Genomic DNA, 24,105 nt, shown 5'->3' with positions numbered 1-24,105 from the left:
TTTGTGGCTTAGTTTTCTTAAAGTGCTTTGTTTTAGAATCTGTCATCTATGGATCATTATAGGTATTGGATTGTTTATTTTTTAGGAGTATTTGTTAGATGGATGTGTAGAGGAATTGAGGGGTTCTTTTAAGTCAATGTCTGCATTTTTTTGTTTTCTTCTGTTAATCTACTTGTTGATTTTATAGATCAGTAGGAATCTCTGTTTTCTGTTATATATTCCTCATTAAGTGAATATGGTATCAAGTTTACTTTAGTTATTTTGGATATAAATGCTGTCAATGCAGTTTTTAGTTTACACCTAAAAGTAGGCTTAAAAAGATTCAATCAGGAACTTCCTTAAATGTTTATATTGCTCTCACCTTTCTTCAAATTCTCTCTTTATGGGAAATATTGGTGCAATTGCAGTGAAATGAAGTTTGATGGTGGTTCTGGAAGTTTTAGTAAAATTGACACATTTTGACATACTTAAGTACCTTTTTGGCATTGAGGTGGAGTCCGTTTTGTGCTTAGCTAGATTCTTCATACATATTTCAAAAGTACAAAAAATTAGTGATTTGGGATCTCAAAATTGCCTAATACGAGATAAGCACTAAGAAATTGTTTTATGTTTTTCGAAATTAACAGTTAGTTTATTTATTTATTTTATTGTTTTGCTGAAATCAACAGGGTGATTTTTGTTACCTAGTTTCTGGTTTACCAAACAACATGCAGTGTAGTTTTTGTATTTAAAAGGTTCATGTGCAAAAAGCAGCTGTTTCTCTAGCCAAATATGGCAACATGCATAAGAAACTTTTCATCTCTAGAGACTTCTAACCATAAGGTAATTGGAAATGAGTAAATGACAGATATCAACTTTCCCTCTCTTTGCCCCCTCTTAGAAAGTGAACAATATCTTGCCTAATTACACGCCTCATGTTATTAGCAAATACTGGAAAATCTAGAATTGCAAAAACAAAATATCTTTCTGTTGTGTTATGCAATTGAGTTGAGAATTTCTAGGTTATATGGCTTACATAATCTTTGTTATCTTCCTCTTTTTCTCATCCACATGATCATAAGTTGCTGATGCTTGCTGCAACCTCTAGCAGCATGTGATCTATGTTCTATCTATTCAGCCATAACCCCATTTTGATATTTTACAAAACTACTTATGGTCTCTTATAGAATTAACAAGACATGTAAAATTACTTAGAAAATTTTTCTTCTTGTGCTACTATCCAGAATCTTTAGCTCCATGCTTAATTGGCCCTACCCTAGACCACATTTCTTTTATGTAATGTTTCTGAATTTCCTAGTTTACCTATGAAAATCTGATCTGGCAAGTTTGAGAAGTTTTTTTTTGGAGTTAACCCAACCAACTCCAGAAGTTTGAGAAGTTAAGTGTCATTCTATTTCACCCACCAGAATTTATATATTACGAAAGTAGATTAAGGGTTAGTTATTTAAACTTTAAAGATGCCTCAGAAAACAGACAGAATAGAATAAGACAAGTAAAAAGCATAAATCAAATGAGGGATAGAAAAGGTCGTAAAGAAACATTAATATGAATCCTTACTTCAATGTTTATTCGGAGAAATATTGGTATAAACTTTATCCAAATAGTTTGGTGCATATATATTGAGATATAATACAAACAAAATAATAGAGTATAAATGATTGAGTTAAGGGATCATTTTTAATGTTATTAGTTTTTTAATGAATACCCACCATTAGAAATTTTTGTGTTATTCGCCGTTTGATAAAATAGCTGGTCGTAGAAGACCAAGCAATGCCCAAGATGAGAGACGCACGAAGCAACGACAAGACTGGCCGTCTTCGTCAAGGCCACAAGACGAAGAGCCTGCTACTGTCGACCTCCCATTTGGATACTTGTTTGAGGATGACCCCTCGGATCACGCTGCATTTGTACGTGACCATGTGAATCGACCCTTATGTCCTCCGAAATCATTGGATACAACATTTTTTACGGCGAAGGGATTTCACATTGTGGCGTTGTTGGAGGCAGCACATCTTAGGGTTTTGGCTGAGATGTTGTGTCCGTATTCAGAGCTGATGGTGCGGGCCTTCTACCATAACCTCAGCTACGTACAGGGTGAGTTGAGCTCGAGGGTCTGCGGGGTGGACATCATCATGACAGCTCCGGTATACAATATATATGTCTCATCATTAGGGTGAGCCCAATTAATGAAGGAAAAATGTGGGCTTTCGTTCCAAAATGGCTCAATCTCAGAACCTACGTCAAAATTTAAACTTTTCTGTCAGTACCAATGATAACACAAATATGAAATGTTCATTTAAAACTTTAATTTACTATCTTACCATTGCTAACAGGGTCAACACGAAGTGGGGGCATAACCTGGGAACTCAGGTTTCCTGAGTTTGTGTCAGCGTCAAAATTCTCCTCTACGTCCGTACCTGAGGTGTCACCTAATAGAATAACACTCTCAGGTTCACCGTCTCATCACTGTCCATATCCTCCTCGTGCTCATCCTTGTCTATTTCTCTCAGTGTTATTTGACTTAAGACAGGTGCAGGTGCAGATAAACCGACGACTCTGTCTTCTTGACTTTGACTTCTTTCATGCATAGGTGCAGATGAAGATTGACCACAGTCTATTTCAACTTATATCTCAATAAAATTTTGAAATTTTCGGTCAACAATTGCATTTATGACACATTCCACATCTTCATCGTCACATATATCGTTACCAATGTAGAATATAGCATCCTTACCAACTGTAGACTCTACCCTGGCGATCATCCGCTGAACGCATTGGCTGCCTTGTAGCCCTAATTTTTGGTGAATTCTCCCTTTCAGCTTATTGTACGTAGTGCCCCGTTTGATTTTCAATATTTTTGTTTTTCCTTCAAATTGAACACCATTGGGGCCTTCATAATGCTTTCCATCATAGTAGATCATTGTAATATACATGTTTGGACTTGAGCTCATCTTTCACACGGATTTGGGAGTAGGGTTCGGATTTTGGGGATTTGGGTTCGGATTTTGGGGGCAACAAATGAGAATATAAGTGGAATGACAATGATTTCACAATATTAGGACTTTAGAGATGGTGAGATGACATGCAATCGTGATTGGAAGGATCACAAATGACAAACAAGAGATAGAGTGGGTTACAAAACGAAAATAATTTGAAATGAGATCGAGAAAGGGTTACATATAGGGTTTTCAGCGCACTTTAATCGACTAAATAACATTTTTAGTAGATTAAATCTCCCCGAAATTTAATCGATCAAGATGGGTTTGTAGTCGATTAAATTTCGGGGTTCGTATTTCCTGTATTTTTACTATTTAGTCGACTACATCTTCACGTTAATCGACTAAATGGGGGCAGGATGGTGGATAGTTCTGGGGGAGGGGCAAATTGAGTATTAATTAATTAATGAGGGACAAAAGGGTCAAAAAGTCATATAGGTCAGGTCAGACTTGTAATTTAGGCCTATAGAAAACTAATAGGCCAGACAATGCCTAAGTTTTTTTATACAGATCAAACTTATTTAAGTCAAAACTCAGCCTAACGTAACTTATTTACACCCATAGTTATAACCGCTAAAAAGACATAAACTAAACCCAAAATTTATTATAACATATTTTGTGTTTGATATGCATATAATATAACTGAAAAAAATGAAAGAAAACTAATTATTGTTATTTTTTCCTATTGTGATGTAAACAAACTTAATCCACCAAAAAAATTTATATCACTTAATTTGGTGGGTATAAAAAAATCGTAAGCATAGAGAAAATGAAGAAACAACGAGAAATTTATACATGTAGTAAATGTATATTTCCTCAATTATTATAGGGTTGAAAATAGTGTCGTGTTATTGAATATTCGAGCATATGCGATCTTATTGTTATAGTCCTTGGATCTAGTGCAACTTGAAATAAAATTTGGAGGTGAAGAATCTATCCTAACGACTCATACTTATTGAATTTTGTTTTTTTTATTATACTCTATCATATAGATAAATAATTTTAAAAGGTTAAAATTCTTGCAACTTTTCAGAATGCTCTACGGTCATTCTTAACATTGTAAAGGACAGCAAAGCACGGATCGGACACGTGTCCGACCTGGACATGCTTTTACACGCATCTAACACGCGATTAATATTTGGGGACACGCAATCAACTCTTCGACACATTTTGACACGTTTTTTCGATACGAGGTCAACTTTTGCCGACATGCGGTCAACGCTCGGACACCTTTTTTTTTTTTTTTTAAATCTCAATTTTATTTTGTTAACTAAATATAAAAGAAATAATTTATAAATTAATTTTTTTCTGTTATGAAATTTGACATGAAAAATTAACAAAGTACGAAAAATTATTTATATTTATATTTATGTTATGAAATTTAAATATTTGATTGGTTATATGACTTATTTTGGACTCTTATACGTATTAAATATAAATATATTATATATATTAAAATTTTATTTAATATCAAAACGTGTCTCCACGTGTCAAAATATGACATTTTTTAGAATTAACGTGTCGGCGTGTCGTGTCGTGTTCTGTGTCCGTATCCGTGCATCATAGGTAAAGGATCATTGTATCCTAAGAAAAAAAAAACATTGTAAAGGATCATGACTTGTACGTGTGCCTGAATGTTTTACAATGAATGTTTTAGGAAGATTATATTTATAAACTTTTTGTTTACCAAAATTTTTACAGACTATATTATGTGCTTTTAGAAGTACACTAGATTATACTATTTACTTCCAAATTCTTCCAGAAATATATAGTGTAATTTACAAAAATTTGTAAATTTTTTTTGTTAAACACATCATTTCTCATGTTTAATAGTATTGCTTTTAAAATTACAAGGAAGGATAAAGATGAAATTACCAATTGTGACACGTATTGTTAAAGTGGTATAAATTTAATGAAAATACTAATTCCGAATTATCTAACATTTTATAATTCTTAACTATAGTGAAAGATAATATTAAGCCACAGTTATCATGTATCATCTCAATATTAAGAGACACAAAATTAATTGCTTTCATTGTAAGAAAATTATTTTGTTCTATACTATCTATATGGTTCATTTTTGTTTCATTTTGCAATTATACTTTTAATATAAGTAAAGTAAAAACATATTCACTAGTATATAACAATAATAATTTCTCCTTCTTCAAGTTTATTTAAACTTAATAAGTTAGTTGAGATTGAGACGAATGACGCCCAACATAATACGGGTTTGAATTCTGAAAAAGAATTTAGGGTCAAAGTTGGATAATTATTACATTATTTGATTCGGGATTGATCTCATATTTATATATAGGGTTCATTTTATCTGCAGTTACTGCAGATAAGTTATCTGCAGTAAGTCAATACGACGTTATTTTGGGGCAGAAATCATGGTATTTTTGTAATTTTAATTTATTTCAGGGTTATAATAGTTTTTATATTTATAATTTTTTGAGATTTTAATACCAAAACGACATCGTTTTAAAAATAAATGCAAATAAATTATCTGCAGAAATATTTTTTCCTTACATATATTATTTTTCCTAGCCGGGTGGTGAGAATATATCTCACTTAACCCAAAGGAGTAGGAAGGTCAGGGAAAAAAAAAAAAAAGGTTAATGAGGTTGAGGTAAAAGGTCATCTCAAAATATAAAATTAAGAATTTATTAAGGGAAAAATATTTCTGCAGTTAATGCAGATAAGTTATCTGTATTTATTTTTAAAACGACGTCGTTTTGATATTGAAATTTTAAAAAATTATAAATATAAAGACTATTATAACCCTAAAATAAATTAAAATTACAAAAGCACCATAATTTCTGCCCAAAACGATGTCGTATTGAGCTTACTGCAGATAACTTATCTGCAGTAACTGCAGAAAAAGCGAACCCATTTATTAAACATGTCGTGAAATAGTATACCCTCCTAAAATATTCTCTTAAATTTTTTAAAATAGTATATATCAAATAAACAAAAATATGTTTAATATTTGTATGATTTAAAAAATATTTATTTTTTAAGTAATTATAAATATTAGATTTTTTTTTTTTTTGGAGTTACCCAACCCTAATTATCTCTTTGAGACGAGTTGGCTCCCTCCGGTATCCTCGGGGGAACGGCTAAAGGTTCAGCCTCCTCCCTAAGAATGCATTCAGCGGGAATCGAACACATATCCAACCCCACTAATTCAGCGCCAAGTTACCAACTGAGCTGCGTTATAAATATTAGATTGATTAAGAAGATATAAATTGTTTTTTATTTTAATCATAAATAAAACATTAAAATTGACAATTTTTTTCACATATGAATGCTAAGAAAACCAAGGTCACACACGCGAGCTAGAGCTAGCCGTGATAGTGGAATCAAAGGCCTTAATTCCTTTGAGCATCTCCACCTACCCAACTAATGTTGGTTGGAAAACTTTGACCATTTTATATCACAAGAAAGTCGTTCTTTTCTTTGTCCTAAAAAGGTTCGTAGGTGTAGTTGGTGTGTCACTGTAGCTTAAAGTGTACTTGTATATAATATTTTTGTACTTTCTCATTTTATGCATACCTTAGTCTCTGAGATACCCAGATCTCAATTTTCTGTAATTCCATTCAAAATCCAGGTTTGCCTTTAAAGCTTGCTTTTTCTGTTTTCCTTTTACGGATGCACTTGAGTCTGTGTTTGATTGATGGTATCTATGATTAATCAATTTATTTTTGTTTGCTCAGAAAGACAGAAACTTTACCTGCATCTTTTACTGTTGTTTTTGTTGTGGTTTTCTGAGAAGTCAACAAGACAGTGAATATTGTTTTTGATCTGGGTTTGGATTCTAATTTCTTATTGATTAAGCCCCTTATTGGTGAGATCAGTTTATTGGGCCTTGGTTTTTGTGAATACATGTTTGCATGCAGTGGATGCAGTTCTGCTTGTTATGATTTGTTTGAATACCCTACATAATAATATTTTTATATCAAATAATAAGAAGAAGAAGAAGAAGAATGGAATTGTGAGAAAATGATTGTGTTTGATTTGCAATTCCCATATTGGATTGTTGTATTTTGACTCCTCTTTCTCCCTGTCTTTATTCATTTTGTATGTTCTAGTTTTTTGTAATTCCTAGTGTACTTTATAGAGGTTTTTACGGTGAAGGTTATATTTACAAATTTTTTACTCTTACAAGCTATATTATATCTTACCAGTAAGACACTCTTAAGTGAAGTCTTACCGGGAAGACACAGTGTAGTTTATAAGTTTGTAAAAAAAAATTTGTCAATATAACAACTCCTCGGTTTTTTTTCATGGCTGTAGAAATGCCTTTATTGTAGTTTACAGCTTTTGTTTTTCTTCAGAAGTCAGAATTTCATGCCTTTTTTTTGTTTTATACCATTTTCTCATATGAATCATTGAACATTGAACAGGAAATAAACTATGGCTCAACCTATAAGAATAGGCCTTGCTGGATTGGCTGTAATGGGCCAAAATCTTGCTCTCAATATTGCTGACAAGGGTTTTCCTATTTCTGTCTATAACCGAACCACATCCAAGGTTGATGAGACTGTGGAACGAGCGAAAGAAGAAGGAAATCTTCCTGTGTATGGCTACCATGACCCTGAATCTTTTGTTCAATCCATTCAAAAACCAAGGGTCATAATAATGCTTGTTAAGGCTGGGGCACCTGTTGACCAGACCATTAAGACCCTATCTGCATACTTGGAAAAAGGTGATTGTATAATTGATGGTGGTAATGAGTGGTATGAGAACACTGAGAGAAGAGAGAAAGCTATGGCTGAATTGGGTCTACTCTATCTTGGGATGGGAGTTTCAGGTGGTGAGGAAGGTGCAAGACATGGTCCTTCTTTGATGCCTGGTGGTTCATTGGAGGCTTTCAAATACATAGAAGACATTCTTCTCAAGGTGGCAGCTCAAGTCCCCGATAGCGGTCCCTGCGTGACATACATCGGTAAAGGTGGATCTGGTAATTTTGTGAAGATGATTCATAATGGAATTGAATATGGGGACATGCAACTGATTGCAGAGGCTTATGATGTGCTAAAGTCAGTTGGGAAGTTGTCAAATGAGGAACTACAAAGTGTGTTCTCAGAATGGAACAAAGGAGAACTTCTGAGTTTCCTGATTGAGATTACTGCAGATATATTTGGAATTAAGGATGATAAAGGTGATGGGCATTTGGTTGACAAGGTTCTGGACAAAACTGGCATGAAAGGCACTGGTAAATGGACTGTTCAGCAAGCTGCTGAATTATCCGTTGCTGCTCCTACTATTGAGGCTTCTTTGGATGCTAGGTTCCTTAGTGGATTGAAGGAGGAAAGAGTTGAAGCTGCAAAGGTCTTTAAATCAAGTGGCTTTGGCAGTATCTTGAATGATGAAACTGTTGACAAGAAGAAGTTGATTGATGATGTTAGGAAGGCTCTTTATGCTGCAAAAATATGCAGTTATGCACAAGGAATGAATTTAATCCGCGCAAAGAGTATTGAAAAGGGTTGGGATTTGAAGTTGGGAGAACTTGCCAGGATTTGGAAAGGGGGTTGCATCATAAGAGCAATATTCTTGGACAGAATCAAGAAGGCATATGACAGAAATCCTAATCTGGCAAACCTTCTTGTGGATCCAGAGTTTGCCAAGGAAATCATCGATCGCCAATCCGCGTGGAGGAGAGTTGTGTGCCTTGCTATCAATTCTGGTATAAGCACCCCAGGTATGTCTGCTAGTCTTGCTTATTTTGACACATACAGAAGGGAAAGTTTGCCAGCTAATTTGGTTCAAGCTCAAAGAGACTACTTTGGTGCTCATACATATGAAAGGATTGACATGGAGGGTTCTTTCCATACTGAGTGGTTCAAGCTTGCAAAACAGACAAGAACTTAGATTACTGGTACTTAAACCCCATTAGAATTTCCAATAAATGTAATGTTTTCTGCTCTGGACTGTTTGCTGAGTTGAGCTTACATAACTGCAATGTGATGAACTCTTATTTCATTATGTCCATCTTAATTGGTTGGCTTTTGTCTTCTCAACTATTTTGTTGTATCTTTTTCTAATCCTGCTGAATATTCATGCAAACCTGTCTTAGACCCCTTTTATATTTAAGATAAATGTAATGTACTATAAGTTCGTCCCAAACAAGTTAAAAGAAGATAGCTTTGATTTTCTTATATTACGTCATAATTGAATTCTATCTTATGACTCAATTAGTGGTGAGTTCCATGCTTATTAAAAAAAATATTTTACATATAAATCAATGGTTTGCTTTTTCTGCAGTTACTGCAGTAAACCCAATACGACGTTGTTTTGGGTGAAAATCATGATATTTTTGTAATTTTAATTTATTTCAGGGTTATAATAGTTTTTATATTTATAACTTTTTAATATTTCAATACTAAAACGACGTCGTTTTGGAAATAAATTATCTGCAGTAACTGCAGAAATATTATTTTCCATAAATCAAAAGATTACAACATGAGAAAACACTCGCAATATAACTTGTTTTCCATTTTATTTTTCTCTTACAACATAAATTTTATGAAAATGTCTTATATTTTTATTTTACAAATCCTAAAATAGTCATTTTGGTTAGGGATTGCAATGTGATTGAATTGCAGAAAATATCATTTTATATCACGTGACGGGAAAAATATTTTTTCCTCTAATTTGTAATAGAAAAGAAAATGCTGAGTTTAGTGTTAAAATGGGAAATATTAATAAAAAAAAACACTACCAAACAAAATTAGAGGTAAAGGAAATGATTAATTGATAAATTGGATAGTTAATTTTTTCTTCATGTTAATTTTGTATTGTCAGTGGTTCTTTTAACTAGTTCTTCATTAAAATATGCTTAAACCTGAGTTTATAGTTAAAAAAAAAGCAAAAAAAAAATTAAAGGTGTTAGTTCATAAACTTCTTAAATGAAGTAAATTAACTAGGTTGGGAAAATCGTGCTTTGATGATTTTCACATAGTAAAAATTTTGAGAAAACCAAGCCATTACCGTGATAGATTGAGTTATTACTCCATTGCTTGATGACATAAATTTAAATGATAATGATTTTTGCAGAAAAGAAAATTCGAATGTTATTAATGAAATTAAAGAAAATACAGGTATTTGCGAATTGAATCTAATTAGTTACAAACTCTGCACTATCTTTTAAATTAATTTTTTTTGAAAAAACTACAAATAATAATGTACAATAAAAAAAAAATATAAGATAAAATATTACTTTTAAAATCATAAAAAAAAATAGCTTCTAATTAAACCACAACAAGATGAATTATTATTTAAAAAAGAAGTCACATGAGTAGCGTTTATTTTACATTCCTTAGTTAAACATCTTTCCGTATCAAAGTAAAAATGGAGTTACTTCATCTGCAATCTCAATTTAGTGAAAATAACCTTAAAAAGTAAAAAAGAAAAAAAAAAAAAAAGTCTCTATATATAATTTTAGGGTTTATCATTTATCATTTAACATGACCACAAAAATTTTCCTACACACACAACATTTTGTGGGGCCCGCAGCAAAAAAAAAAAAAAAACTTCAGCACGCAAAACGAATCTCTATAACATAACACAATCACTTTTCCTACGACATAACTCTTATAAAACCCATGATTTTATTATTATCGTATGAGCAATCAAAAAACATTAGCATCTGAAAGCTGTTTTCATTTTACATCAACAAACCCTAACAGTAGCACAATCTGTAGCTGCCAACAACAATGTTAATGTCAATGTCTTGTTGGTTAAGGTGCGCCGTTTCCATTCTAAGGTTTCCTTCAAACCCCACTTTCCTTCTTTGCTTCTCTTCCAACACAAGGATGAGACTATACTCTCATTCTCATTCTCATTCTCCATTCATTGACAAACCTGATGATGATTCTGTTTCCTTATTCAATCGCATGCTCCTTATGCTTCCTACCCAATCCATCATTGATTTTAACAAGATTTTGAGACCCCTTGTTAAGATGAAGCATTTCCCCTCTGCTATTTCCCTTTCTAGACCATTGGAATTCAGGGGAATTAAGCCATACATTGTTACTTTGAGCATCTTGATTAATTGTTACTGTCACATGTTTCTTGAGACTTGCATCTAGTAGACGACCCTTTTGCTTTGGTATTCATGAAAGCATGGTTCAAGACTCTTTTTGGGTCAACAGAGTCTTTTGGTTCTTTTTAACTGCAATGATAGCATTTTTTTCATGTGTTCTTGAGCATACTCACCAGTGTCTATACCTTTCCTAGCCCAGCCACCAACACCATCAGCAACGCCAATGGTTTGTTCTTCCTCACAGATGAAGTGGGCATCTTCTCCCAGTGGCTTCGTTAAATTTATCTTTGGATAGTAGACTAGAACCCTCCCACAACCATCTTCAAGGTCTAAAACTCTTCTCCAACAGCACGTATTGAAGCTTTTCCTCTGAAGTTTCCAATAAAACAGGTTCTTGATGCTTCTTCACATTCATCTTTGAAAGTAATGCTGCAAAGATAGACAAGAAGAGATGCAAAATAGGAGAAACAATGGATTATGTAAAATAGGTGAAACAAAAGCTGCCATGCAATTGCTGAGAAAGATTAATGGGCAGCTAATTCAGCCTAATGTGGTAATGTACAACGCAATCATTGATAGCTTATGTAAAGATAAACTTGTAAATGAAGTGTTTGATTTATATTCTGAAATATTGTCAAGAGAATTTCTACTGATGTCGTCACTTACAGTACTCTAATTTATGGCTTTTGCATTCTGGGTCAACTGAGAGAAGCAATTGGTTTGTTTAATGAAATGGTATTGGAGAACATCAACCCAGATGCTCATACCTTTAGTATATTGGTTGATGCATTATGTAAGGAAGGAAAGGTCAATGAAGCTAAAAATGTGTTAGCTATTATGATAAAAGAAGGTGTAAAACCTGATTTTGTTACTTTTAGTACATTAATGGATGGGTATTTCTTAGTTAATGAAGTGAACAATGCAAAATATGTGTTCAACTCTATGGTCCAAAGGGGCGTGACTCCTAATGTTCGGAGCTATAATATCATGATTAATGGATTATGTAAGATTAGAATGATGGATAAGGTCATGAGTCTCTTTGAAGAAATGCATCGCAAAAATATGATTCCCGATGTGGTAACTTACAACTCTCTTATTGATGGTTTGTGCAAATCAGGGAGAATCTCTTCTGTCTGGAATCTTATTGATGAGATGCACGACAAAGGTCAACTAGCCAATGTAATCACTTACAATTCCTTATTACAGTCTTTATGCAAAAACCATCATCTTGACAAGGCAATTGAATTATTTACGGAAATTAAAGATCAGGGTATTCAGCCAAATGTATACACATTTACTGCACTTATTGATGGATTATGCAAAGGTGGAAGACTTAAGAATGCACAAGAGGTTTTCCGGGTCTTTTGATTAAAGGTTATCTTCTAGATGTCCGGATGTATACTGTTATGATCAATGGTCTTTGTAAAGCAGGCTTGGTTGATGAAGCATTGACCTTATGGTCAAAAATGGAAGAAAATTATTTGTATCCCCAATGCTGTAACTTTTGAAATTATTATTCGTTCTCTCTTTCAAAAAGATGAGAATGATAAGGCAGAGAAGTTTCTATGTGAAATGATTGCTAGAGGCCTATTATGAGTAAAACTAGGTGAGATACTTTCTATTTATGCATTGAGTTAATCTGAATTTTTATGATGACTAATCTTTATTTCTTTTGATAGTTACACAAAATAAAAGATGGACTATGCAATGCGCTCACTATCACATTAATTTTGATTAAAAGTAATATGTTGTTAGGTTCATCTTGATATTATAACAATAACAGTTGTCAGTGGTCAATTTTTTTGAGTCTTGAGATAGCTATCCTTTTTCTTACCAATGTATTAGCTACCTGCTTCCTTCTACTTTTAAGGAGTTTCAGTCACTAATTATCGTTACTATTTCAGATAACAAAACAAGCAGAAGCTGTAATGATATTCTGGAATGCTTTTTCTGTTATTGTTGAGACTCTATATACCCCAAATTATATAAAGTGGAGCTGGGTTTCTTTTATGTCTGTATATTTCTTGTGGTAATTCTACGGAAAGGAGGAATTAAAAGCTCAAGCATATTTTGGTTACATTATTTGAGTTGTCTTAGGTGTTAAAGTTGCCGATATTTTCCCAAGGTCATTGCCGCAAAATTAATTTCTGCTTTCTCAAAGGCTATGGTTTATTTTGGTGGTAAATATAATAGGAATGTGTGTTATACTGTTTGTCTAAACTTTAGCTTTAAAAATAATGAATAAAGTTAATTTAAGGATTGGAGATTATTTAGATGTCTCAGATTTCATTCTTTTGATGTCAGCAGCTAGGGATGGAGTTACTTGTCACTTGAGGTTTTGAGATCCGTTGCCCTAAGGAATGTAAACTCTAGCTGTCAACTTTTATTTATTTATTTTTTACCTTGAATGTATTTGTGAGCTTAATCCCGTAATCACAATTTCTCTTTTTGCTAGTATATTTTTCTCCTCTTGTGTATCGAGGATCAAAACAGTGTGTTTAGTTTCTGTTCCTGAACAAACAAAATAACGAATGCCAAGAAGGCAAGAACATAGTGTGTGCAGCTACTTCAGACAATGCCTACCATATATAGTAGAAACACATCAGTTTTCAGATGCAAAATGAGCACAAAAGTAGATGAGTTTGTGATGAATGAGAGAAAATAGCATAGTGAAGTATGGAATTAGACCCAATGGTTTTAATGCTTCTTCATACTTGGTTTGCTAGGATCTCTGTACCCTTGTTCAAATAAAGGCATTTAGTTAATTTGGCTACTTTCAATGAATTTCCACTGGACTACCTGCATTTGGTAATCAAAACAGCTTAAATAAAAGAAGGCTAAAATTTCAAAATCATAAACTTGATACCCCATATTTTCATTGGATTGTGGGAATGTCGAATCATGACAAAGTCTGACTTTTTTGTTCCTTTTCATTTATTTGCTGATACCTTCATGGCTTCATCTTTATTAGATATTCATTTATATTATTTCGTACAGCTTTACGAGCTTGCCAAAAAAGCTCTCTCTATACTTACTAATTATTAGAGAATGGTGAGTGAGTCACTAACCCCTTTATCCATCTCTTGGTTTTATCTCTCCATCTGCATTGTTGACTGTGGCAAAACTTAGTTGCTTCGAACCATCTGTGACGATCTCTTTTTGGTTGTTTCTAATCACACCTTGCTTGATGTTGAGATTGATGCAATGTTATAAAAGCTTCCAACCATAGCAATCATGGTTGCTTCTGGCCAGACGTCCAATGTTCTTACTTCTAATCAAGTTCTTTATTCTTCAGGCATGTTTGTTATGGCAGCTAGACCTTTAAGCACATATGTTTCCCTTTTGATAACTTCACAACAATTGGATTTTTGATGTACAAAACGCAAAATTTGAGAAATCCAAGCTCTATATGTTCTTTCTAATCTTCCTGAAATTGAAGGTATAACCTTTTGATTCTTCAGAGAGGAATGCAGTGTTTGTTCCAAGGGGAGGACCGGTAGCAATTAAGTTTAAAGTTAATCCAGGAGTGTGGTAATACATTTCTATCGTGACAAGCATATATCTTTGGGTCTTGCCATGGCTTTTATTGTGATAGATGGTACTTCAGTATCATAGCACCTGCTGCCTCCTCCTCCAGAAGATTTTCTTTCCTGTTGAGTATACAACAACTGGCTAGCTACTTGGCAAAGTGTGAATTTTATTGACGATTTTTTTTGTGCAAGTTAGCTTACCAGAGTTACAGAGCTCTTGTTATCCAAAAAAGAAAGAGAGTTACAGAGCTCTTACTAGTTTAGGATATTATGTTGGCTTGCTTTATTTTGGATAGAAGCAAATGAAGGTCTTATCTTGTGTTATGTTTACTAGTCAAATTGCTTTGGCATCATTCTTTAATTAGAATGAACCAATTTACCCTCCTCTTATTCCATAACCTTTTCCTCTAATCCACATTCCAAGCACCGGCGTACCCAGGATTTTTATGATTAGAGGCGAAAATAAAATACCAAAGTTATGTGTTATTAAGAATAATAGGATGGGCTAATTGTTACAAATATTTTTTAGGAAGAGGCTAACTATTAGACAAGTATCATTTTATGTATATAATACTAAAAAAATCAAAGTTTAGGGAGGGGCGGCCGTCAATGTCTCTCCCTTCGGTCAGCCCCTGATCCAAGGTATTCTTAACACCTGTTTTGGAGTTGACTTGTGCTCACTGCAAACAAACATAGCTTGTGGTATCTTTAATGTTGTTATAATTCAGATGACATTTTTTCAAACAACTTTATTATGATTGAAGAGTAGGAGGTGAAGTGATTGATCTGGAGAAGGGATTTATATAATGGGAATCGTGAACTCACTGCTATGAGTTTTTTGGTACGTTAATGCTCTCTTGACTATATGTTTTTTTTCCAATTATATTAGTTTCTCCCTTTTCCCTATAACTAATGTTATAAAAATAGCTAATATAGCTGATATGGCCACTAATGAGGCCACTTCAGACTTCTATACTTGCACACTCATCAGCCTGTTTTTTAGAAGTTTTATTTTGTCTCTTTTTTTTTTATATATATATTTTATACTTTGTTAGGTGCATCTACATTGATCCTGATATAATTGGTTTTAATATGCATTCTTTGTTTTTATTCTATCGAAGGATGAGGATCATGAGTAAAGTAGCTGGTAATACTTGAAGATGTTTCGGATGAACTGGAACATATTATTTTGCGCAAGTTCGACTGAAATTTGGTGGACTGTTGCTTTTAAATAGTTTTAAAATTCTTAATGCCCCCTCTCTTGTTTTAAATTGTTGCAGAATTCAAATTACATTTAGCTTTATGATCTTGTACTAGAAGACATTGTCAGTCATCAAATAACAGAGTCAGTTTGCTATGATATAATTTGATTCTCTCATGGAATGTAATTGAGTAATGTTAACTATTGTAGTCTATTTGAAATTATAGAGTCACTACAAATTAGTTGTCTATTGTAGCAGAAAAGCAATTATGAGGGAATATTTAGGATTTATGCCAAACGGTTAAAGAAAATGCACACCATGCATTTAGGGGAAATGATGAGCAAGCAAGAATCATAGCATAAGAGGCATGTGAGAAGCTTAAATAGAGGAGAGGATTCTCAGGAGGCTAGGCTTGGGAGAAATTAGAGCTTCTTGAAAATTCTCTGAATCTATCTTTGTGATTTCTTGTCAAATTTCCTTAATCCATTGTTCTTCTGTCGTTCTGTTTCTTTCATCTTCTGAAGATTGTAATTTGTGACAATCCATTGTATTTCATACTGAATGTGTTGAAGTCAGTAGAAATTAATACCAGTTGCAGGATCTGAATTCCTTATTTCTTCTCTAGTTTACTTGATACTTAGCATGTTGCCTTACTACAGTTAACAGCATTGTAAGTAGCACACTTTTTCAAATGACTTCTTTCTGCAAAAAGAAAAGTTATGCTTTTATGTGTTTTAGTAATTACAAGCTAAAGTATTTGCCTGGTGATAAAATTTTGTTTTTGGTCTAACAATTCTGTAACTGGTAGCTCAGCAGCATTGGAGTATCATGATCAATGACAGAACTTAATATCATTTATTTGGATGAAGTTAAGACAATGTATGTTTGCTCTAAATTCAAGTTAAATAATATTGGTAAAATACTTTCAATCAATACAAAAATTTCAGGACCAAATATGTGGACAATGATATGCAGTTTGTGCAGATATGCAATTTTGGCCTCTAGTTGAGGTCCATAGTGTGATGTTATTAATCAGATGCTTGAGCCGAAGTGTTCCTGTTGTTTACGGAATTGTGGATCTCAAGTTAACTGTTGCCCTTAAGAAAGCAGGTCTGGGAATGCTATCTATAATTTCATTGTAAATAATTTTCAGATGCTATGTGATGATTTTTACAAACTGGATTGGAAAATGTACACGAACTAGTTCCCCCCCCCCCCCCCCCCCCCTCTTGGCTCCTCTCTTTTAGATTATATTTAGCATTTATTGATTTTATTAATTTGTTGGAACATATTATTAGTGCTATTGGAGTACCTACTTTTTTACCAAAGGGAAAAGGCAAATTTCTTTGCACGAGGTTGCCTGACTTGCGAGGGTGTATGCAATTTTATCTTTTTTGCAAAGAGGTTGTTTTTCAGACTCGATTGTTTTCCAGATTCGAATACGTGACGTTCAAGGAGTTATTTTACTGCTGATTGCAAACTCACCCTAACATACTATCTACTTCTTTACCAAAAAGAGAAAAAAAAAATTATATATGAATGGAAGTAACCATAAAGATAGGAATAATGTAAATAAGTTATTTTTTATATTTGGTAAATGATGTACCTAGTGCTCGGTACTCTCATAATATTGTAAATATTTTCAATTGACAAACGTAAAAGTGGCAAGAAAAATTAGGACACAATTAACCCTCCCTACTTGTTTTTCCTTCAACTTCTGAAACTTCAACTGTGAAGTGGCTATTCCTTCCTTCGACATGCAATAATGGTGAAATCAAATTCCGACAAGTCCTCCAAAAATCCGGTGAACATAGACACCCTCAAATCCGATGTAGCCTCCTTCGCTTCTTTGCTTGGGCTGTCCACTTCCCAATCCTATTCAGGTTTCAACGATGTCGATTTTTGCAAAACCAACAAGCCACAGAAGAAGCAAAAAGCACCTGAAAAAACTACACCCCAAAATATCCGGAAGCCAAAAAACAAAACTTTAAAGAGAACATATAAGGGGTATTTTGGTAATTGTAATTCATTTTCCCATCAATATTTTAACTCAAACTAAACATAGATTTTATAATATTTACCAAATTTTTTCGGTAAAATTTTTTCCTACCAAATAACTTTTTTTACATTTTCCTACCAAACTTACTTTTCAATCATTTTCTTAGTAATTATATTTCTCTAATATTCAAAAAATTTCTCCTAAACCAAACGCCTCTCTTAGGTGCCTATAAAGTCCCGAGATACTAATATGAATATCGTGTAGCTGTAATGGATTAAACTGCTAATATTGTGTATTAGTACTTGTGGGATTGTCAATATACACGGGGGATGACATGTTTACTTAACCTTGAAGTCTTAGTTTTTGGGCTTTTCATGGACTAAACCTTATATGTAGTGTGTGATAGGTCCAAATCAAGTACAAAGTGGACGATGAAGAAAAAAACAGAATGTCATTTTCGTAATAAGAGTACAAAACAATCACCTCTTACGGGGGAATGAACCCTCTTATATCATAATTTCACATGATAGGATGATGTGAATTTTTTGTATTTATTTATTTTTTCATTAATATTGAATTGACTTCATCTATTTAATGCAGGTAAAGAGAAAGATAAATACAAAAATTTCACTTGATGTAAATTTTTAATATGAGAGTTTTTAGTTCCCTCTTATCACCCTTAGTAGTTAATTTGTTTGATCTTATGAAGAGCCATTATCTCACTGATGAGGTTATCCTACCACCTTCAATAGTAGAAAAAGAAATAAATTAATGTTACCTTAATGTTTTACTTATGACAAAAATTTACCAAAACATTAGAAATTTTTTACATATCTTAATCTTACAGTGTTTGATTAAGATATGTAACTATGAAAAGATAAAATAAAATAAAATTTTATATATTTTTGTACCCTTGTTTCAGTCACTATGACTCAGTTAGAAAATCTACGTTCAATTTGTTTTTAGTAAGAATTGAATGATAAGAACTAAAAAAAAAATGTGACAAGAAAAAAATACAACATATTTTTATGGGAATAATTATATTTATAATCATTTTAGACTTATTACTTTTATTACCCAATTGATACCGTTTTATCAATTTGAAATCAACAGATTATAAAATAGAAAAAATTAACCGTCGTTGATTTTAAATTGATCCAACAATAATTAATCTGATAATAAAAATAATAATCCTAAAATGATAATAAGTATAAACTTGTCGTATTTTTAATTAATGCAAATAATAGAAAACTGTAGATATTTACAAAAACAAGTCATTTAAAAAAAATGGTTATATAATTTTGATATTTTTTAATAAATTTATTTAAAAATATATAAATCAGATGAGCCTTCAACTTCTCTCTGTATCTCAAAGCTGTTATGTTATCATTTTACATCAACAAACCCTAACAGTAACCCACTGTCGATGTCAATCTCAAGTTTTAAGGTACGCCGTTTTCATTCCTTCAAACCCCACTTTCCTTCTTTGCTTCCCTTCCAACACAAGGATGAGACAATACTCTCATTCTCTGTCTCCGTTCATTGATAAACCTGATGATGATGATGATGATGATGCTATTTCCTTGTTCAATCGAATGCTCATTATGCGTCATACCCCACCCATCATCGAATTTAACAAGATTTTGGGATCCCTTGTTAAGATGAAGCATTTTTCCTCTGTTATTTCACTTTCTAGACAAATGGAATTCCGGGGAATTACCCCAAACCAAGTTAGCGCTGCCACTGTGACTCAACTCATCAGAAATATTTCCATCTTAACTCAAAAACGAGGGATGCCCCTGGTCAACGCTGCTGGTGTAGAGTTGACCATGGATGCTATTATAAGGGACGTTTTCATGCTCGAGAACCAAGTTCCCACTTGTATCCTTAACAGCATCGTGACATAGATATCCCTTAGGACAAGTGTGAATTACATGTTCCTTTTGATGAAAATAAAATCTGGGTTCACCCATGTTAGATTTCTGCACATTACTCTGCACATTACAAAAGGGTGGCAAAAGGGTTTCAGTTGAACCAAGTTAGCTATGGGACCTTGATCAATGGGTTATGTAAAATAAAATCGGAGAAACAAAAGCTGCCATGCAGTTGCTGAGAAAGATTGAATGAAGGGCAACTAATTCGGCCTGATGTGGTAATGTACAGCACAATCATTGATAGCTTATGCAAAGGTAAACTTGTAACTGATGTGTTTGATTTATATTCTGAAATGGTTGTCAAGAGAATTTATCCCGATGTTCTCACTTACAGTACTAAGGTCATGAGTTCGAATCCAGAAAACAGCCTCTTTGCAATTATGCAAGGGTAAGACTGCGTACAAGGATTTCCTCCGCTCGTTAGTTGGGTTTAACGGGGAGTGGTTTTTTTTTTTTTGGTCACTTACAGTACTCTAATCTATGACTTTTGCATTATTGATTGATTCAAAGAAGCGATTGGTTTGTTTAATGAAATGGTATTGAAGAACATCAAACCAAAATGCTCATACCTTTAACATATTGGTTGACGCATTGTGCAAGGAAGGAAAGGTCAGGGAAGCTAAAAATATGTTAGCTGTGGTGATAAAAGGAGGTGTGAAGCCTGATATTGTTACTTATAATACATTAATGGATGGGTATTGCTTAGTTAAGGAAGTGAACAATGCAAAATATGTGTTCAACACTATGGTCCAAAGGGGGGTGACTCCTGATGTTTGGAGTTATAATATCATGATTAATGGATTATGTAAGGATAGAATGGTGGATGAAGCCAAGAATCTCTTTAGAGAAATGCATCGCAAAAATAATATTCCCAATACAATAACCTATAGTTCTCTTATTGATGGTTTGTGCAAATTGGGGAGAATCTCTTATATTCGGGATCTTATTGATGAAATGCATGACAAAGGTCAATTAGCCGATATAATCACTTAGAAATTCCTTATTACACTCTTTACGCAAAAATCATCATCTTGACAAGGCAATTGCATTATTCACGAGAATCAAAGACCAGGGAATTCTACCAGATATTCACACATACACTATACTTATTGATGGATTATGCAAAGGTGGAAAGACTTCAGAATGCACAAGAGGTTTTCCAGGGTCTTTTGATTAAAGGCTATCTTCTAAATGTCCAGATGTATACTGTTATGATCAATGGACTTTGTAAAGAGGGCTTGTTTGGTGAAGCATTGGCCTTGCTATAAAAAATGGAAGACAATGGTTGTATGCCTGATGCGGTAACTTTTGAAGTAATTATTTGTGCTCTCTTTGAAAAAGATGAGAATGATAAGGCGGTGAAACTTCTTCGTGAAATGATTGCTCGATGCTTATTGTAAATGTAAAACTAGGTGAGATGTTTTCTAGTTACACATTTAAGTTATTTTTGAATTTTGATGGTGATCAATCAATCTTTATTTCTTTTAATAGTTGCACATAAAAAAGAAGATGGACTATGCAATGCACTCACTTTCACTTTAGTTTTGATTGGATGTGGTATGCTGTAAGGTTCATCTTGATAATGTAATGATAACATCTGTCAATATTTTTTTAGTATTGACGTAGCTATCCTTTTTCTCCCCACTATACTAGTGATCTGCTTCATCTACTTCTAAGAAATTTTCAGTCACTACTCATTCCTAGTGTTTCAGACAACAGATAGACCAAGTTGAAACTAACATGATCAGTTGGAAATTCTTTTTATCTCATAGTTGACTCTATTGACCCCAATTTATATAAAGTAGAGCTTTATTTTTCTGTTTTGGCTCTATATTTCTTGTGGTCTTTTTACCAATAGGGAATAGTTAAAACACAAGCATATTTTGATTGCTTCATTTGAATTGTGTTAGGTGTTGCTGATATTTTCCTGAGCTCATTGCTGCACAATTAATGGGAGTTTTTTCAAAGGCTGTAGCGGTTCGGATTCACAAGATCAAAGACCCCCTTTTGAGTTCTGATTCCCACCCACAGGTTCATTTCTCCAATCCAAATGGCTGCTGCCGTTAGACGAGGCAGAGGTGGATCTAGCCTCGGTGGCTTCTTCTCTTACTGTATCTTCGTTTCTGCTATGTTTTCTCTCGTTTTCATTGCCACGCTTTCAGTCTTATTCACCACCAATCTGTCCACACCATTCGATAACTTTGTAAGTTGCATGTTCATTGGATTCTTGTCTTTTGGTTCCAGATTTTCAATTTTGGTTGAAACCCAGTTCAAGTTCCTCAATTGGAAACGACACATTATTGTAGATTCCGTTTGAATCATAGTCTGCATGATGATTTGACTATTTGAATGAACCCCATGTAGTTATTTTGACTTATTTTTCCAGGCTACAGAGGATTCCAACAACTGGTAATGGCCCCGTACAATTATGATAATTATGATGATTGTGGACGCAAAAGAGAATTACGATAATCAATTAAAGATACAAAAGTTGAAGGATACTATATTTGCTGTTGATGAGTTTCTTATGAAGGCAAAGAAGAATGGGGCATTGGTGAGCTTGGTTTCAGCCAAGTCGATCCCCAAGAGCTTGGATTGTTTGACAATGAGGATAATGGGGGAGAAATATATGGATGAGGATCCTATGCCTGATTTTGAAGACCCCAATTTGTATCATTATGCAATATTTTCATATAGTGTATCATTTGCTAAATTGCAATATTTTCAGAGATGTTCCTAAATTACATAAAATCCCATTTTTGGATTGATGATGTTATGGTTGGTTGGGAAAGTTAACGGTGCCGTTGAGACCTGCTTTGGATTTGCTCATCCTTTAATCAAGGAGAGATTTAATCCGAAAGCTTGTTCTTTAGCTTACAATTTAACCTTGATGCTCGGAGGTGTGAAAAATGCACATATGACATATCATTATCATTACTGGCAGAACATGGTACATTTCTCATGCTTGTAGCTTAACACCTTCCTCCTCTATGCGTTAATGATTTTGTACTGATATTCTATGTCAGTTTCCTTTTTCCTTTTCTTTAAAGATCTAGATTTCCTTTGCAAAATCTATTTTCTTGCTCGTAAAGTCTATTCTGTTTTTTTTTTTAATGGTTGATTCTTTTGTCAGAATGAAAACCGAACTTTGTGGGAATTGGGGACGTTCCTGCCTGGTCTGATCACCTTCTACTCAACAACCAAGTTATTGGACAAATCCTGGCATGTGCTTGAGCTACGATACAATCCCTGTATTAGTATTAGCTTGGATGAGATCAACAATGCTGTAGTCATTCATTACAATAGAAATATGAAACCTTGGCTTTTTATTGCTTTGAATCAATACAAAAATCTCTGGACCAAATAGGTAGACAATGATATGGAGTTTGTGCAGACGTTAAATTTGGGCCTCTAGTTGAGATCAACAGTATCCTGTTGTGAATCAAATGTTTGAGCCAAGGTGTCCCTGTGATTTATTGCCTGCTGAATATTTGTGCTTAAAAGCAAAAATTGTCCCAGTTTCATGGTGCTTTTTTAGGTTATACCATTTGAGAATATTTCCCTAGTAGCTCTATGGATTGTATCATGCAAACAAGTGGTGTTTATGAGATATCTACAGGAACTGCTTTTTTTGAGTACAAGTCTTGGAGTAGCACTAAAGTTGCTTCTAAGGATCAAAGAGTCACGGATTCGAGTCCAGAGAAAACGGCCCATTTGCAAAAAAAAAAGAAAACAAAATCAAGGGTAAAGCTGCATATAATACTATTATTCATATCTTTGCAAGTTGGGGAGCCTTATACATCAGATTATCCCCTTGCCCTTTTTGGTGTTAGCTTATGAGGTTCACAATTCCCTTATATAAATTTGTTGTCTAACCCTACCAATCCAGAGATGTTTATTAAGTCATTGCGAGGGCTGGTTTTTTAGGCTTTCTTTTCCTAGATTTTCAGTTCTTCCTACTTACTCCGTATATGAGTTAGTTGTCAAATGTAACTTTAAGAAAAGAAACTTTTTTTTTTTCCTTCATTCTTTTTTCCCGGAGCATGGAGCTTATTGGGTGGTATAAAGATACATTTCTAACTAGAATCTATGTCCTTAATTACCAATTATTATTCGTTTAAGCAGTAAAAAACTTATTCTTTTTCTCTAGAGATCTCAAGCTCCACTCTTGGGAATAATACAAATAATATTGAGAGGACTGTCCGAATATGGGTCCAATTATTCTCAAACCAAATTAAAGTGGTTTGGATAAAAAAAAGTGTCTGGATGACAAAATCCAAAACTAATTAGCTAAAGAAGGCGTGCAGAAAAAAATAAATAAACAAACAAAAACCTCCTCATATCATGCAAAACAATTCTCTAAAGTTGATTTAAAATACATATTTTCGAATCAGGAT

At 33.6% G+C, this 24,105-nt stretch overlaps 1 protein-coding gene and 1 pseudogene across 2 annotated transcripts; both read left to right on the top strand.

Moving 5' to 3' along the window:
* The first annotated feature begins 1,067 nt into the window (after positions 1–1,067).
* On the top strand, positions 1,068–9,002 carry LOC133310801 (6-phosphogluconate dehydrogenase, decarboxylating 2-like). 2 transcript variants are annotated; one of them, XM_061511790.1, is made up of 2 exons: positions 1,068–1,093; positions 7,430–9,002. In XM_061511790.1, the coding sequence occupies exons 1-2, from the start codon at positions 1,068–1,070 to the stop codon at positions 8,868–8,870; spliced, it is 1,467 nt and encodes a 488-aa protein (XP_061367774.1). In that variant the 3' UTR covers positions 8,871–9,002. The 2 variants fall into 2 exon arrangements, with proteins under 2 accessions (XP_061367774.1, XP_061367773.1); XM_061511789.1 differs by lacking the exon at positions 1,068–1,093 and adding an exon at positions 6,475–6,606 and having other exon boundaries at positions 7,403–9,002.
* A 2,424-nt stretch (positions 9,003–11,426) lies between these two features.
* LOC133310813 (pentatricopeptide repeat-containing protein At1g62680, mitochondrial-like) lies at positions 11,427–23,517 on the top strand (annotated as a pseudogene).
* The last annotated feature ends 588 nt before the right edge of the window (positions 23,518–24,105 follow it).

The sequence above is a fragment of the Gastrolobium bilobum genome, unplaced genomic scaffold, assembly GCF_033153095.1.
Source record: "Gastrolobium bilobum isolate Gb01-03AN ecotype WA unplaced genomic scaffold, APGP_CSIRO_Gbil_v1 utg19765, whole genome shotgun sequence".
Classification (NCBI taxonomy): domain Eukaryota; kingdom Viridiplantae; phylum Streptophyta; class Magnoliopsida; order Fabales; family Fabaceae; genus Gastrolobium; species Gastrolobium bilobum.
This window is presented reverse-complemented; position numbering and strand designations above follow the sequence as displayed.